The sequence below is a fragment of the Aphis gossypii genome, chromosome 2 (assembly GCF_020184175.1).
Source record: "Aphis gossypii isolate Hap1 chromosome 2, ASM2018417v2, whole genome shotgun sequence".
NCBI lineage: Eukaryota > Metazoa > Arthropoda > Insecta > Hemiptera > Aphididae > Aphis > Aphis gossypii.
The window spans coordinates 218,644-235,263 of record NC_065531.1 but is presented as its reverse complement, the minus strand read 5'-3'; the positions used below and the strand labels follow the sequence as shown (position 1 = coordinate 235,263).

Genomic DNA, 16,620 nt, shown 5'->3' with positions numbered 1-16,620 from the left:
ATAAAATAATTCAGAAAATATAGTATATTATGACTATTTTAAATGTCGTATACTCGTATCATATTATTTATTGCAAGTAAAAAGTTATTTATGTTTCTATGACCAATAGAACCATCATATATGTTTTAGTTTATTTTGAATATTTTGAAATTTTTTTTTTTTTTTGATGGTTTGTTCTAATCCTCTTTTTAACAAATGAGTTTTGATAATATTTTTAATGGTTGTGTATTAGTTGTATAATACTAAATAATAAATAATAATATAATGTACTTAAGGCTGATATTTTTTATTTATTATTATATTATTATGTAATTTTACATAAATAATAATCATACGGATTTTTTTACGTGTCACCATCATCTATACTTTCTAGTCTATACTGATGTTAAAAATTTATGTTATTACTTAAATTATGTTTTTGGCGGCAGTAAAGACTAAAGACATCAAAATTGCTCAAGTTTATCGGTCGGGGAAAAACTTACTAGTCTTTACAGGATGCAAGGGCTGATTTTATAAATTCAACACTTAGTATACAAACATTACGACGTCAAGCTATTAAGTGAGTCTATATTTATTCTGCTGATCCATTTACCTGCAGTAGTATAGTTACTGTATTTACAAAATTTTTCTTTGAAAAGAGTGGTTTTAAACTTAAAGTTCTTAAGTTACTGGTAACCTATACCCCATCCCGGAAATTAATAAACCAGCGATAAGTACGCTTAGATAGTTACGATAATATACCTTTTATTATTGTAAGGTTACCGTAGAATAAATACGATCAGTTGACCTGTCACTCAAGGCCATTGCACGACGACCGGACGCCTCGGGTCTGTCACTTCGGAGTAATTGGCGGCGGTGGCGGCGACAGTAAGTGCTGGCCGCGAACAGCGATGCGCTGAAGACAACTATGGCCGCAGTGACAGCGGCAAACAGCGCAATGGCCGCTAGGGCACCGGGGTCGTCACCAACACCGGTGTCGACAGACCCGACCGATCCATGGTCCCACCGGTTACACGTAGACGGCGACTCGTCGTTGGGGACACCGGGACAGTTTACCACGCCGTTGCACACGGCCCGGGCTGGTAAGCACAGTCGCTCGTCACCCGGGCACAAAAAGGCACATTCATTGTCGGCCTCAGACGTCCGCCTTGCGGCACGTGGTGTTCCGTCTGGGTTCCGCGGCAAGTGGCTCAGTTCAGACCACGCTATCTTAAACTGCGCCTTGTGCGGGTAAGCGTTGCCCACGAATCGGACGTGCACATAACGCCGCTGCCGTCGCCGCCGCTGAGACGCTGAGTTGGCCGTTGTTGACGACTTGTCGACGACTTCTTCGACGTCCTTGGAAGTCAGCAGTGGTAGGTTTTTGAGCGCCGTGGCGTTGTGTCCACACGCCGACATGAACGGGTAATCTACTGACCTAGAAGGTAAATACACTTCGAGCCGGCCATCTTGACAGTCATCTGTCACAAAGTTCACCTGTGCGTTACAGTATAATAGTAATATAATATTTTATCATGCTCATAATACGTATATACCTTTATAGATATATAGTACTTATATATATATGCATATATTAGGTCAGTATTTGTCATGTTATGAAAACATTTCAAAAAGGTAATGAATTATCCTATGCTATACTATTATACAGTAAAATATGTTGTTTTTTTTACCTTTTTACTATTGTTATATTTTAAAACTTTAATAATATTTGGTATAACTATTATTACTTATTTTTTAATACTTAGATGTTAGAAGTCGGATTTTCAAAATAATAATTATATTTATATTTATATTAATATATTTTTCATAAAATCGTGCCTGAAATTTAAATAAATAATATATTAATATAACGAGTATATAGGTATCCGACAAACTCACAACATTAGTACCGATACAGAATTATTATATAATTATTGTTAAAAAAAAAAAAAATGATTTTACTAACATTTTTAATATATTGTTTTTTTAAATTTTATATAGGTATTATACATGGTGTTTTAAATAAACAAACTTTACTGTATTACGGTTTTTAATGGTATGAACATTTTTTTGATTGAAACTTAGTCTGTATCTTATTTTGTGGAAACGGGTATTAATGGAAAGGAGAAGGTACACTTTTAATGAAAACATGTTACTACGCTCTGAGTGCGGGAGATATAACACAACAATGCTGATGACTTATTTTCTTCTTCGTATGAACACTGTAAAATGAAGTACTTTATATTTACATAAAAGGTGGTTTTATCCCTTAAGAAACTTATTCAATCGACTACAATTTAGGGAGACAAATTTTTAAGCACTTATTAGTCATTTGGCAAAAAATATAATTTACTCGTACTAAGAATATTCGCACATAATATTATAATTTATATTATACAGGGTGTTTCAAAAATCTTCATCCGATAACGAACTGATATAGCTCGGCAACGGTTTATCGCAGGTTAATGACCAATGTATTAAGAGGATGTCAGAGCACTATTTGTTTTCTCTCTCTGGCCCACACGCAACATAGACAAAATGCATTTACACAGAATCATTTTTTCTATGATTTTAAGTAATCTTAGAGTAAAAACACCTATTACAAAAAAGATAGATAATAATGTTTTTGAGGGAATGACATATTTATTTTATATTTTATTGTTATTTGACTTTCAAAATAAACGATATAATGTTGTAAATTTAAACGATGTTTAAATTGTTTTGAGACCATATTTTGACAAATCGATAGGTTATTCCCTCAAAAATATTATTCTCTGTCTTTTTTGTAATAGGTGTTTTTACTCTAAGATTACTTAAAATCATAGAAAAAATGATTTTGCAGAATTGCATTTTGTCTATGTTGCGCGTGGGCCAGAGAGAGAAAACAAATAGTGCGCTGACTCCTCTTAATGGGAAAATTAGATAATCAAATTTATTTTAAGTTATCTGGTTGATAAATTGGGCGGATCTATTTTCCTTCAAAAACGACATACCAATTTCCTCAACTGTCCATCCCCCCCCCCCCCCCCCAAAAAAAAAAATTAAAATGTTGACCTTTTTTTATTGGAGGAAAAGGGTACCTCGTTTTTGGAGGAAAATGACTACGGTCAATAAATTTTGTACCGGAATAGCGATGGATTGAGCGTAAAGGAAACGACGATTTGGTGATTTATTCTTGGGCATCACGTTTCCCCGACCTCACAGTGGCTAATTTTTTTTATGGGGCCACGTAAAAGAGAAAGTGTATGTACCATAATTACTTAAAAACGTGGAAGAGCTTAAAATCAGAATCAAAGATTCTGTTAATGCCGTGACACCAGATATGAACAGCAACCTTTCTAGTATAGCCCCAGAATAAATTTACGACCAATCCACTGCCATTACGGTGCCAAATTTACCAAATAGATAACTTATTAAAATAAACTTGGTTTTCTAACTTTTCCATTAGTACATTGGTCATTAACCTGCGATAAATCGTTGTTGAACTATATCAGTTCGTATCGGATGAAGACTTTTGAAACACCTTGTATATAACGCAAATTCTGCTGAATTTGGGTTTTTCTAGGACCTATATCACTTCCGAGAAAGATTCTAAAAATTAGCACCAGCACTGGACTATTTTCTGAATCTTTGAAGTAATGTATGCCAATTTATTTCATCAAAGTGGCTTAATATTGTTAGTGCCCCTGCCGCCTAGCTAGATCTATTATAGCTCCAATAATTCCATCCATTATTCTGTAAAAAGTGATCTTTTCTATTTTTTATCCCATCGTGATTTGTTATTTAAATAGTACTCAAATTTTACAGAGGGGTTTTTTATGTATTGAGATTAACTTACTAACTTGTAGTTGTACCGGTTTTTTTATGTAACTAATAATAAATAATCAATAGTCATCTATACTATTATCCATACTACGGTTTTTTTTTTATGAAATTTGAATCAGATTTTTATGTATATTACTTACCAATTTATTGTTCAATTCAACTATTGCTTATTAGTAGCTACAAATTCAAAGAGTTAATTTAGTAGTTAATGAGAAAATTATACTTTTGATTAATTGTGTCGCCGATGATAGGTCAAAAATTATTTCTCTATTATATAAAATAAGTCAACAATTTTTAAATTTTTTCAGAAATAAATTGTTATTATTAAATTCTTTATAAATCATATTTTTTGTTTTTAATTATACTTAGTATACAAAATATATTTGTTTGTTCAAGATATTTATTTTAGATCTTTAGGTCTTTTAAATAATAATATTTCTAGGCATTTAAAAAAAATTATACGTTTTAATATGATTTTGGTTACCCCCAAGAAAAGATTCATATTTTCTATCTATATTTCTAGTTTAATAATTGTTAAAAATGTATTTCAAATAATTCATATAAATTTACCAGTTTTTGTAATATCTTTTATAATGTCTAACTTATGTAAATACAACATAATATCAATATTATTATTATATATTATGTAATAATATTTGGTTTTTAGATCCTAACTGTTCACCGTTTACCACAACGAACTTATATAGTTATATATATATGTATAATATAAACTTGAGAGATTAAGGTTCCTATAATATATATAAATTCTCGGCCTCTAACATAGCGTTTACTCCAATAACGACGACTTTTAGGTAAGTAGAAGGCACTATTATTATTGGCTAAAGGTACCACCTATCTATTGATTCTATTGAGCATTACGATAATAGTTAGCTTCTTACGACTTACCTGGTTAAAATGTAACCATAAATCCCGGTCTTCGCGAACCCGTATTTCCCAAATACATTCGAGCGTTTTCGGTGGCTCTACAAATCCCATGGCGTCAAACCGTGGAAATATAAGCTCGCCCTCGTCGACCGGCTGTATGATAGAAGGGCCACATAGAGGACCGTGCACGAACTCGTATCTGGCTTCAAATAACGGCACGTCGTACTTGAAATAGCTAAGGGCCGCATGCAGTGGGTTTAGATTCAATTCGACGTTCAACGAGTTTCCCGACGAGACAAATTTTATTTCACTGGTATACGGGTTGGACGTCGTTCTCGTTTTATTTACATTGTTGAACAAACAAAGACCGTTGTTGGTGTTCGATTGATTGATAATTGTCCGATTTAGACCAAAACCTGCATCGATCTCCTCTGGTTCCCATATCAGTAACTTGTCACGTTCACTGTACCAGCAGTCGTTATCTTTTTCAATGGGTGTCTTATAATTGTGGTCCTGTAAACACACGTTATAAAATCAAATGAATTGAAACCAATGAAATCGTTTTATAAGCATACCTACTCCAAAAAGTTATATACTTAATAGTATAATAGTAATAATAGTATTCTTAAAATGTTAATGAAAGGTTTATGTCAAACATACAAATAAATTGTTGTATTCTGTCTTTATTTTCAATGCATTATAGTATACGAAAATCGAATAATAAATTGTTCGTTGTGTAAATTATCTACTCATCGTTAGTTTACGTTATATGTTATTTTAAATATTATTACGTATAATATTGTTTATAATGAACTGAGAGATAAAATTATTAACCATTTATACACTCTACAGGAAACGTCAAGTCCAAGACATAAGCATGAAAAATAATTTGACACAACTCTGTTAAGTGTGATATACCTTATTCCAGCACGGTTATCGTGTATCCCCGTAATCCCATCAAAACATAACCCATCCGACACGGTGGGACAAATAGCATATCACTTATAATCTATTTTTTTTCTATTTTCAGTCATCTGTTAGGTTAATTAAAGATATTTAATATATTTTCCATTATATATAGCTAATGCATATAAATTCTTAGAAGGCTAACATTATTAAATATAATTTAATTAATTTTTTCAAATTATTATTTTTAAATATTTAATTCTTAAAACCTATAATGTTTAGTTTTCTCTTTATTGAATCGGTCTATTTGTTTGATTATTATTTCACTGGTTTACAAATATAATATAGTTTATTTTGATTTTGGTTTTAATTAGCTATTCTAAGTATATATTCTAAAATCTATGTTTGGATACATTTCTAAATACAAAACAGTAACGAAAAAAAAAAATTATAAAAATGTATATGTTTGTGCAACAGGAGTTAGAAAATACTCAAAACCTCGTGCATGAAAGAGGTAAACTGTAAAAAGGCTAGTCTATAATCAGTTTTGACGGTTCAAAAAGTTTTAATACATAAAAAAAACAAAAACAAATAGAACAATTTTAAATGGTATAGTCAAATTAGTACTCGAGTGGGTAACGCTCTGATAATAATTTAACAGAAGGTATCGAGTGGATCTCGGACATAGAGTAGGTCACTATAATGGATTTGTTAAATTTGAATGCAATGATACTTGATAGTTATCGTTGTATACGAAAAACGATTCTGAACAGAGATGATTTGTCATCCTAGGATATATTTACTACTATCTAGTATGTGGTGAAAAAGGTGGTTTATGTTTTAATAATCTGAATACCTCAAAATTAAATGATGTACAGAAAATGCCAATTTAAACAATTGGTATATATTTCGAGTTTTTACGGTTACTAATTTTTAACTATGAAAAAATCTAATATTGTTTGATAGTAAATCGTTATTTTACGAGTAAATTTTTGATTTTGTAAACATTTAAACTTTAGATAAAACTATTTATAAGCATTTGAAATATTTATTTTTTTATATATACGTATGTAAAAATTCTAACATTAAACGCTTATATTTTGGATATTTTTTATAAACAACTTATATCTCATCTTATAAGGAATTTTCAATATTTTTGATCCAGTAAAATAATTTATTGATATGCGTATAGAAGAAAAACAAAAATAAATTGAAAATGAGCAATGTTTATATATATTTGGCTTAAAAAGGTAAGGCTAGTTAAAATGTTTTGAGCATTTTATAATATATAGAAAATATTGGTAATATAAACATTAGATGAAAATGTCAAGTATCTAAGGTTAAATTGCTTTCATCAAATATTAGTTTTATGTAAGAATTAAATTTTTTTCTTTTGAACTTTTTACTTTTGAAAACCTCCCCCAATAAAGTATTAATAAGATCTAATGATCAGCTATACTAAAAAACTACTCTTTAAAGTTGAAATGGCATTTTTACTTCCACATATTTCCTCAAGAGGTAATTTTAAGCACTTCTAGAATCAAAACCTATACAACATTACTTAACTTGTCAGATCAATACATTATTTTTTCTTATCAAAATCTAAAATATTGTTTGATGAAAACATTCAATAGATAATAAAAGCGCACAAAATTTTAACTTACTATTTTGTATTCTATCGAAAAAAGATCGATTTATTTATCAGAATATTATGAATCTCTGAAATATAAGTTCACACCTTCAAATCACCAAAAACTCATAGGTACATTTTACTGTATATTTTGGGTCACTCTCTTAATAATATAGTCCATCTCCAAATTTTCACAAAAAAACTAAAAATTTTAAATACTTGCCATTATAGTTAACTTGTAAGGCTTGAAATTTAGTTATGCACTATAAATCTATAATACAATGAAATATGTAGTTACATACATTTACACTAAAAAAACTTAAATACTGCAGGTATGTATAATTATTTATTGTATTATCAAATATTCAATTATGTATGAATAACCTTCAAAATATGTATAACTATTCAAAAATTGTAATAATATGTACCTATACAATTTTTTTCTTTTAAACTTAAATGATGTACTAAATATTTAGATACAAGTGTTTCAAATTTGCTACTCATCCATATCCCAAATCTCAAGAATTAGAAAATACGGTATATTTAATACCTATTACCAAGAATCAAGTTTTAAATATTGAAATAAAATATTAATTAATATTATAAATTATAAATATTAATTATTAAAAAAAGGTGTTAAGCGTTAGTTAAAATAAATCGCATTTTGATTTTTTAGCACTTTTGAACCTATAATTTTGTAATTATAGAACATATTATTATATACAATTAAAATGATAATATTTCGTTTGTTTAATGAAAATAATTCTAACCTTGAATTTAATAGACTCAATTTTCAATACAATGCGGGCGAATAATCGCACATCTGTCATAAATTTATAATGACAAATTATTGGTTGAGATTTTGCATCAGGATCTGTAACCGTCCCTTGTCGTTTGTAGACCAATGTGTTCACTGGTGATCTGAAATATCCCGAAGAAGGTTTCCAACTAACGAATTCTTCATCACACACTGTATCTGGTATAGCAGTACCAAATTTCGTATTGTTGAAAAAGTCATAGTGAGCCCAATAATACAACGATGACCTAAAAACGAATTACACCTCTTATGTATTATTTTATTTACTTAAAAATTACTTTGATTAATATTGTAAGGTTAGTACCTCTTTTTTATGTGATTGCCATTTGCTAAATAATAAACAGTTGAATATTTTAGATTTCTAATCATGTTTAGAATATTTAATATACCCATTGTGTCCTTTTGTTCATTAAAATAACCGGTACATTATTATGTTATGGATACAATCGGTTTGGGCGTGGCCTGTTTCGCTCAAAATCAACCTTTCCCGTTGACCTAACCAAACCTAACCTAACTGTTTTGACCAAAGCCATTTTAGTCGTTTTGAAATTAAGTTCACTTGACTTTGCTACTTGGTATACATCTATAACTCCCGGTGGCGTAATTTGGTCATGTTTGTAGGGGGGGGGGGGTGAAATATTTTACATTTTACCTATAACCCCCCCCAAAAAAAAAAAAATTGTATTTGTCATAAGCATCTCCTTTCAGTGCAATCAATGTATTTACGCATGTGACATGGAAACAAATAATTACAAAATATTCCATAATACACAATAATATCAGTAAATAAATGTAATTAACTAGTCTTTTTTTTTTAAAAAAAAAAAAAGTTCAAGGAGGATACCCGGATATGACACCCAAATTCTCCCCGTAATTATGTCACTGATAACTCCTGCACTCCCATTCCCTCCGTGGTTTCATAAATAGCCCATAATAATTATTATATTGTTCGTTTTTCGAGACTCAGATTAGGGCACAATTTACTTCCTGCTCATATATTTTTTTCCTTTCCTTAAATGACTCTCTCCTTTGTACTCGCTATTTTGAAGAAGATATCTGCGACTTCATTCATATTTTTGCTTACATTTTGTCCATAATTCTCTAATCCCCATTTACAATTATTTTATTTCTTATAGTAACAATATTATCCCAATAGACCCTCAAGTAATTTTTAGGCCTGTTGTAATTAATATATTAAGAATTTTGAATTTTCTGGTTTCTTAATTTCATTGTAATGTGATTGTGTAAATACGTTTTCAGTTGTATTTTTATATACTATATATTATTTGTAGTGACCGTTTTTCTTTTTTATAAATATAGTGTTAATACAAATAATTAATAATTATTTATTAGTCAATGAATAGTAAGCAATTGACTACAATATTTGGTGCAATATTGAAATGTTCTATCTACATATTAAGTATAGATTTTTATGAGAAATCTCAAAATTGTTTTAGTAAAAAATAAAACAATTCTGTTTTCTAAATCGTTGATGTGTAATAAAAATTGTTTATTTTCTTAAGTAACATCCATCTCGTCCAAAATATTATGAACTAAATTTCTCGTTTCAAGTAATTTTGGAAAAATTGTATTACGAGCTAGTACTAAATTTTTTATAGGTACAATACATCAGTAGTTATATAAATATCTATTTTATATTGTCTTAATTCTGCGTGTAATAACTATGAAGGCTTTTCACCTAATAATGATTCAGTTAATGCTTTTCGATTTTTAAAGAGTTACTAATTTCTTGTATATAAAGAATTTGTTCAGATAATAGTATATGATTATTATGATTCAACTTCCTTTCGTTCAATATTATTTTATTATTTCATTTACTTTTAAAAAAGCTTTGCATATTTTTGCTATACAGTTCTACCGTTTTTTATTGAATTTTAACTTCTTCCAAAAACTAAATTAAAAACCTTAAATTATTTTAAAACATTTGATATTTATGGTAATTATGTTTCGTATATTGCATTTATCTATTCTAAACACTAGTTAAAACATTTAAAATAGATTAATAATTTGTAAAAATAAAATCGTAAAACGAGAACGAGTGTTGAAAATCAACTAAATGCGATGGTTAGGTAACCTAACCTAACCTAACTCGATCACTTACGATAGCGTATATTATTTATAAATAATAAAAGTCTAGCTAACGTCTAATTTGAATTGCAGTAGTCTCCGCTTAATGTAATAACTTTGGCAAGGGACAACATTGATAACATAAACCACTTAATACCGCTTAACGAAATTTGAAAAAATAATAAAACATATTATGTTAAACTAAAAAAAAATAAATAGTGTTATGTTGAATCAAATTAATACATACATAATTATAAAAAAATATTATTTAATTCATTACTATTTAAAATATGTAGCTTTAATAAATTCAAAATTGTTTGAAAAAACTTAAAATGTACATATTAACTACTGTCAATTACTTAGAACTTTTTTGAATTATGTCTGTTATTGTGCTGTTAAAAGACCATTGATAAAATGTTTCTATTTGTAATATAGTTCAACATTTTACAAATGATTTTACACTCTTCTTTGCAATACTCGTAGGGCCTTCTTCATCTCAGAAGAACTTGGAGGTTTTTCAGTATTCGTTTTTGGCTCGAGCCAATCTCTTCATTGTCAATTTCTCTAGGTTTATTTGTTTTTATCTTAATTATGAACCATTTGACTAAAACCTTGATTGTGTATATTTAATACTTTTATTTAATTTGGACATAATGTTGATTTTATGACCTCAAATTGATAGGTAATGTTAGGTTATTAGGTTATACATTTACACTGGGTGTCACTGGTTTCCGCCAAAAATTACCTTTCCGTTTTCCGCCAATACCTTTTTTCCGCCAAATTAGAAAAAACGTCATTCCTTTTTCCGCCAATTATAAATTATAGAATTTCAAAGTTTAGGAACCCTTACGTATCATAATACTCATAACGATAAACCTATGGTTTATTTTGAGATATAATAGTCTATATTATGGTATATAACATCTTATATGGTGGGTTTTAAAATTTTATACCTGTATGCGTCTTTATCTACGCAGAAAATATTATTTCATAGATATAGATAATATTATCTAATCTGTCATCTGATATCATGCTGCAATAGTTGGTTCGATTTGTTAGAAATATTACGGTATTGAGTACTGAGTAGTGACTAGTGATGTGTTTTAAGTTTTAGCTACAGTAATGTCTGCACAATTAATTACGAGTAAACGCGAAAAACCACAAATTGTGATTGATAATTTTAAATTTAGTAAGGTATATGAAGGAGTAAATAAAATTCGTTGGAGATGCATTAACAAAGTATGTGATGCAAAAGTATATACAAAAAAAAATTTCGATAATGAAGTATTGTACACGGAAAATGAACACCATCACGAAGCTGTTAATGAAAATACCATAAATCGGCAAATTGTTAATACCTCGTGCAAAAGGAAAGCGATAGAAGACGTAAGTACAAGACCAAAAAAAATCATTTTACAAGAAATAGTACATAATGAGTGTGACAAAGAAATAACAGTAAACGACATTAATAGAATAAGAAAAAATATGTATGAAAAGAGACGCAAAACCCTCCCAGCAAATCCAAAATCCATTTCTGAGGTACACCAAGCTTTAAATGTTTTAAATATTGAAACAAAACAAAAAGAAAATTTTCTACTATTAAATAATGAAAAAGAAAATATTATTATTTTTTCGTGTTCCACAAATTTAAAATTTTTGACTTCGGTAGATACTGTTTATATGAACGGGACATTTGATTATTGTACTCGCTTTTTTATGCAAATGTTTACTATTCATGGATTTCAAAACGGCCACTATGTTCCACTCATATTTTGCTTATTACCAAATAAACTAACATCTTCCTATATTTTTGCACTTCGTTCTATTTGTGAAAAATGCAAAGATATGAATTTGATTTTTTCACCTGCAAATGTGACTATTGATTACGAAAAAGCTATTATAAATGCAGCTACTGAAGTTTGGCCAGAAAGTAATATAATTGGTTGTAGATTTCATTTGACTAATTCTTGGTGGAAGAAAATACAATCTCTTGGTTTATCAATGGAATATAAAGAAAAAAATTCCGAAATCGGCAAATGGTTACGACACACATTTGGTCTTTTGTTTCTTGATGCGCAGGAAGTATCAGATTGTTTTTCATATGATTTTATGAGTGATCGTCCTAAAAATGACGATTAATCGAAACGTTAATGAACTATTAAAAAAATACTCTGACTACTTAGTTAATAATTACATAGGAGACGATTGTTCTTACCCTCCATCACTGTGGGCTTCGTTATCGGCAAGTTTAACTAGGACGACGAACGCGTGTGAGTCATTTCACGCTGTATTTAAAGATCATTTTTATAAATGAACACCACATATAATACCATGGATTACTGTACTTATAGAAAATATTCAAACTAATGTTTATGTTACTTTAAAGAGTATTAATGAATGTAAAACACCAAGAAAAAATATGAATGATAAACGTAAACGAAATGAAGAATTAATTTCAAAATACCAACGAGATGAAATCAGTAGATATGAATTCGTAAAACTGATATCAAATCATTATGCTAAATAAGGTTCGAATAAAATATTTAAAATATTATATACTTATATTATATATATATTTAATTTTATTTCAACTATATTTCAGTTTTTTACAATGTGATTTCAATTTCAAGTTTCGGCCAATTAATCAAGCGCTGACATAGTGACATATTGTCATCAAGACAATGCAAATATAAATATCATTTTTTTTAATACTTATATCTATATTATATGTATATCCTATGTATATCTATCTTATATCTTATATCTATATTTTTTAATACTTATTTTGTCGGTACACTAATATCATTACTAATATTAGTAATATATAATAAGTAATAACTGGAAAAAATATTATTATTTTTTAACTCTATAGTATGCAATTATTAAATCTTTACGTAAGGGTTCCTAAACTTTGAAATTCTATCATTTATAATTGGCGGAAAAAGGAATGACGTTTTTTCTAATTTGGCGGAAAAAGGTATTGGCGGAAAACGGAAAGGTAATTTTTGGCAGAAACCGGTGACACCCTTTACACTGTATGGTATATTGTACAAATAACCGACATAATTTACTTAATATTTATGTAAGTATAAGTATAGGTACATGTGGCCTGTACTTAAACTTGTCAATTATAATAAATGGTTGATAACTTTAACTGTGATAATAATAAACGGCAACTACTGTATATCTTATCATTACATAAAAAAGTATATTATCTTAATTCTTAGTAGTATATGTAAAATCGTATCAAACATTAAATAGTTATAAAAAAAATTATGACTTAAAAATTACAAACTTATTTTAATATCTACATGATATTTGAAAATGTTTGGAACTAATTAGAAATTTATTACCTGCCCATTAGGAGGAAGGAAACTATACGTAGGTACTCAAACCTTTTTGTTTCATCATAATCATCATTATATACAGCTTAAGGGACCGTTGAGGTCCAATGCTGTCATCACAAATGTATTCTATTATTTTCTATTGTACACCATGTCCGCCTGAAGCATTTCTTGAATTAATTTTAGATTCTTCACGACAGAGTCCCTCCATCATATCCTGGGCCTGTCCACAGGTCTTTTACCTCTCATTTCAGCCACAAGTGCTTGTTTAATAATTCGGCCATCCGTCCTCCATACATGATACATGTTTTAACCGTTCAAGTCTTATGCTTCTCGTATATGAAAGAATATTTGGTCTTCTGTATCCCTCTTGTAATTCGTTATTAAAATTGGCGTGAAAAAGGGGGGGACTTAGTTAGCAAAGTCCCACCAGTCTATAATTTAGTAATTAGTAGATAGTAATTTTTAAATTCTGTGGTACTAAGCATATATATTTTTATTATTATTATGGAATATGGGGGGGGGGCTTTAGTCCCTCCAAATAAAATTAGGCTATTTGCGCCTATGGTTATTATGTATTTTTCAAATTGTTCTGTTTCTCTGTTTTATAGGGCAATACATTTTTCTTAAAAATTTCTTTCAAAGGTGATTACGCTTTCGCGGTTGACCATGTATCACATATATTTTAGGATCAGCCTAATGTAACTGGTGTATAGGATTTTCTTTGATTCATAAGATAGATTTTTTGATTTTTTTTTCGGTTTGGAATCGACGACACCGCGGGGACTGCTTTCGCATTACTATTTACTATCGCGGCGTAAATATTTTTTGATTTAAGTAATTTAAAAAAAAAAACTAAAAAATAAGCACTTGTTAGCATTTGCCAATCTATCTCTTATTCCATCATGCCTAACATTTGCACTGTTCATGTTTACTCTTAGGTATATGAATTGATCTACTCTTCCGAAAGTAAGACTATCTACCTTTATATCTAAGTTATCTGCCTCTGTTCCTTATTGTTTATGGTAAAATTTAGGTTTCATCGGAAGATAACTCGTGTAAATTTGGGAGTCAATTCGTATAAAGATGATTGACCTTTTTGACTTCAGGAGGCAACTAATATGCGCACTTTATCTCGCTATAGAATTAATAACATGATAGTAGATTATTATGAAGGAGTTTCTATATTAATGTAACAGTTTCGTAATAACGCAAAAATAAATAACAAGGAAAATAAAGGAATTAAAAATATAATTATTTTTATGAAAGTAATTGTTTTGTTTTAAATGAAGTAGTTTAAATAAATTATATCGGCAACCACAAGGACACAAGCCTTGAATGATCGCCTCAAATATATTTATAAGTTATTAGAGATTTGTCGATTATTTTAGCCTATGTTTTATCACTTTAAATTTACGGAATCACCTTCCTCCTGATGGTCGGAGGGTTCTCGAGGTCATGCTTCGAGAACGATCAAGTAAACTCTATAATACTATTATTATTTAAATATGGATGCGCATGCACCTTACCTTATCCGCAGCTGTCTTTGATTGCAGTCGACGTGACAAGGATAGAATTTATTAATTTTTATAGCACTCAAAAAGAAATAACTAAACACTTCAGCAAATTTCGTTTTTAGAAAAAGGAAACAGTAAAGTTGTTGTAGGCAGTGTCTTTTGAGTGGTCGTGTGTAAGTATGCTGTGCTCCTGCACTTGTCTGGTTGAGTGGTGCTCGTGCACTTATGTGTTTTGGATGTGCTCATGCACTTCTCGCTATGGAGGGTGCTCATGCACTGATGAGAGGAGACGAATTAGGTCAGGCCCGCCAGAGTCATCGGCGGCCCGATCAAAGGTGTCGGTGTTCCCAAAGAAAATTGTCTTTCTCCCTGGTGAAAGCGACCTTGACCGGACCATCCCCTGTCTCCGGCGGCACATGAAAGAAATCGCATGTGTTGCACCGTACCGTTATAATCCCGTACAGTGTCCTGTACGTGATTAGATAATAGGAATCGTTCCAATCATCAGTGACTTGATTTATTGGGTTTTTTTAGAGTATATTACATGCGTGCGACAACTCGACCGTTATTTATTTTATTAAATAAAAATAACGACTTTACAAAAATCATGATATGTAAAATCGAGCATATCATTACAGTTTCATAGGACAGTGTTTTTAATTCAACTTTATGGGCATGCAATTCGGCGAACTTTCAATTAACATCAAATGCGTTAATAAAAACGTTTATTCTAATTCTCCACCAGTCAAAGTTAGTTGAATATTATACGCAATGAAATCCAAATAGAAAAGTATATATAAAAATGAATAGCGTAGACGCGTTGAAATTCTAATTTCTAATGATAATAAAAGACATTTGATAATAAATAATACAAATGAAGAAAAGTCAAGATATAACAAAAAACGTATACTTTCATATAGATCTGATAAAATAACTAGGTATGAATTTGTAAAAAGCACGTGTATAAATTTCAAAAATAAAAATTTGTATTTTACTATGATTTTTTACAAAAATTTTAGTAAAAAATAATGATATATTGTATTGTTTAAAAACCATTGCCAGCTTAATTTTCTAATGATTAAATTTGCTTTGGTAGAAACGGGCATCTGGCCAAAGTGGGTACCGTCAGATCATATTCACAATTATTCATACTAAAATTATTTATTTATTATCTAACAAACTGAACCCGTGCACGTCATAGCCCTTTGAAAATCCCATTTCTTATATGTCTCAAGCTGTGTGTTAAATTGTTTGTGTTTATTTGTTTGTCCTTTATGCATTCCTTAATGACTAGACCAATTGCGACGAAATTTGGTACAGAGATATATTTAGACCTTTGGGCAGAAGATAGGCTAAGTTGATAAGTATAGGCCCACCAGGAAGGTGCTCAAACAGACATTTTGAAATTTACGATGGAAAATTTTTGTTTATAGATGGTTAGTCATGATGTTTTCATGGCAGCAAACAAACACAGAGGACAGACAGATGTTTATTATTGAAACTAATAATAACCATCTATAAACAAAAATTTCCATCGTAAATCTCAAAATGTCTCTATTTTATGCTCTATTTACCCTTTAAAATGCAATTTTCAAAAAATCTTTTCTTAGTGCGTCTATATATAGTAAT

The 16,620-nt window shown here is 29.7% G+C and overlaps 1 protein-coding gene across 7 annotated transcripts in view; it reads right to left on the bottom strand.

The window, feature by feature from the left end:
- LOC114132770 (uncharacterized) overlaps positions 1-16,620 on the bottom strand; it is a 98,288-nt gene that overhangs the window by 5,974 nt on the left and 75,694 nt on the right. For 6 of the 7 annotated variants that reach the window (XM_027998338.2, XM_050199217.1, XM_027998336.2 and 3 more), the window contains 3 exons: positions 7,996-8,269; positions 4,711-5,202; positions 742-1,476 (listed from right to left, as the gene is read on the bottom strand). In XM_027998338.2, the coding sequence (XP_027854139.1) occupies positions 748-1,476; positions 4,711-5,202; positions 7,996-8,269 (1,495 nt within the window). In that variant the 3' untranslated portion in view covers positions 742-747. The remainder of the gene's footprint in view (positions 1-741; positions 1,477-4,710; positions 5,203-7,995; positions 8,270-16,620) is intronic. The other variant, XM_027998339.2, reaches the window with a different exon arrangement.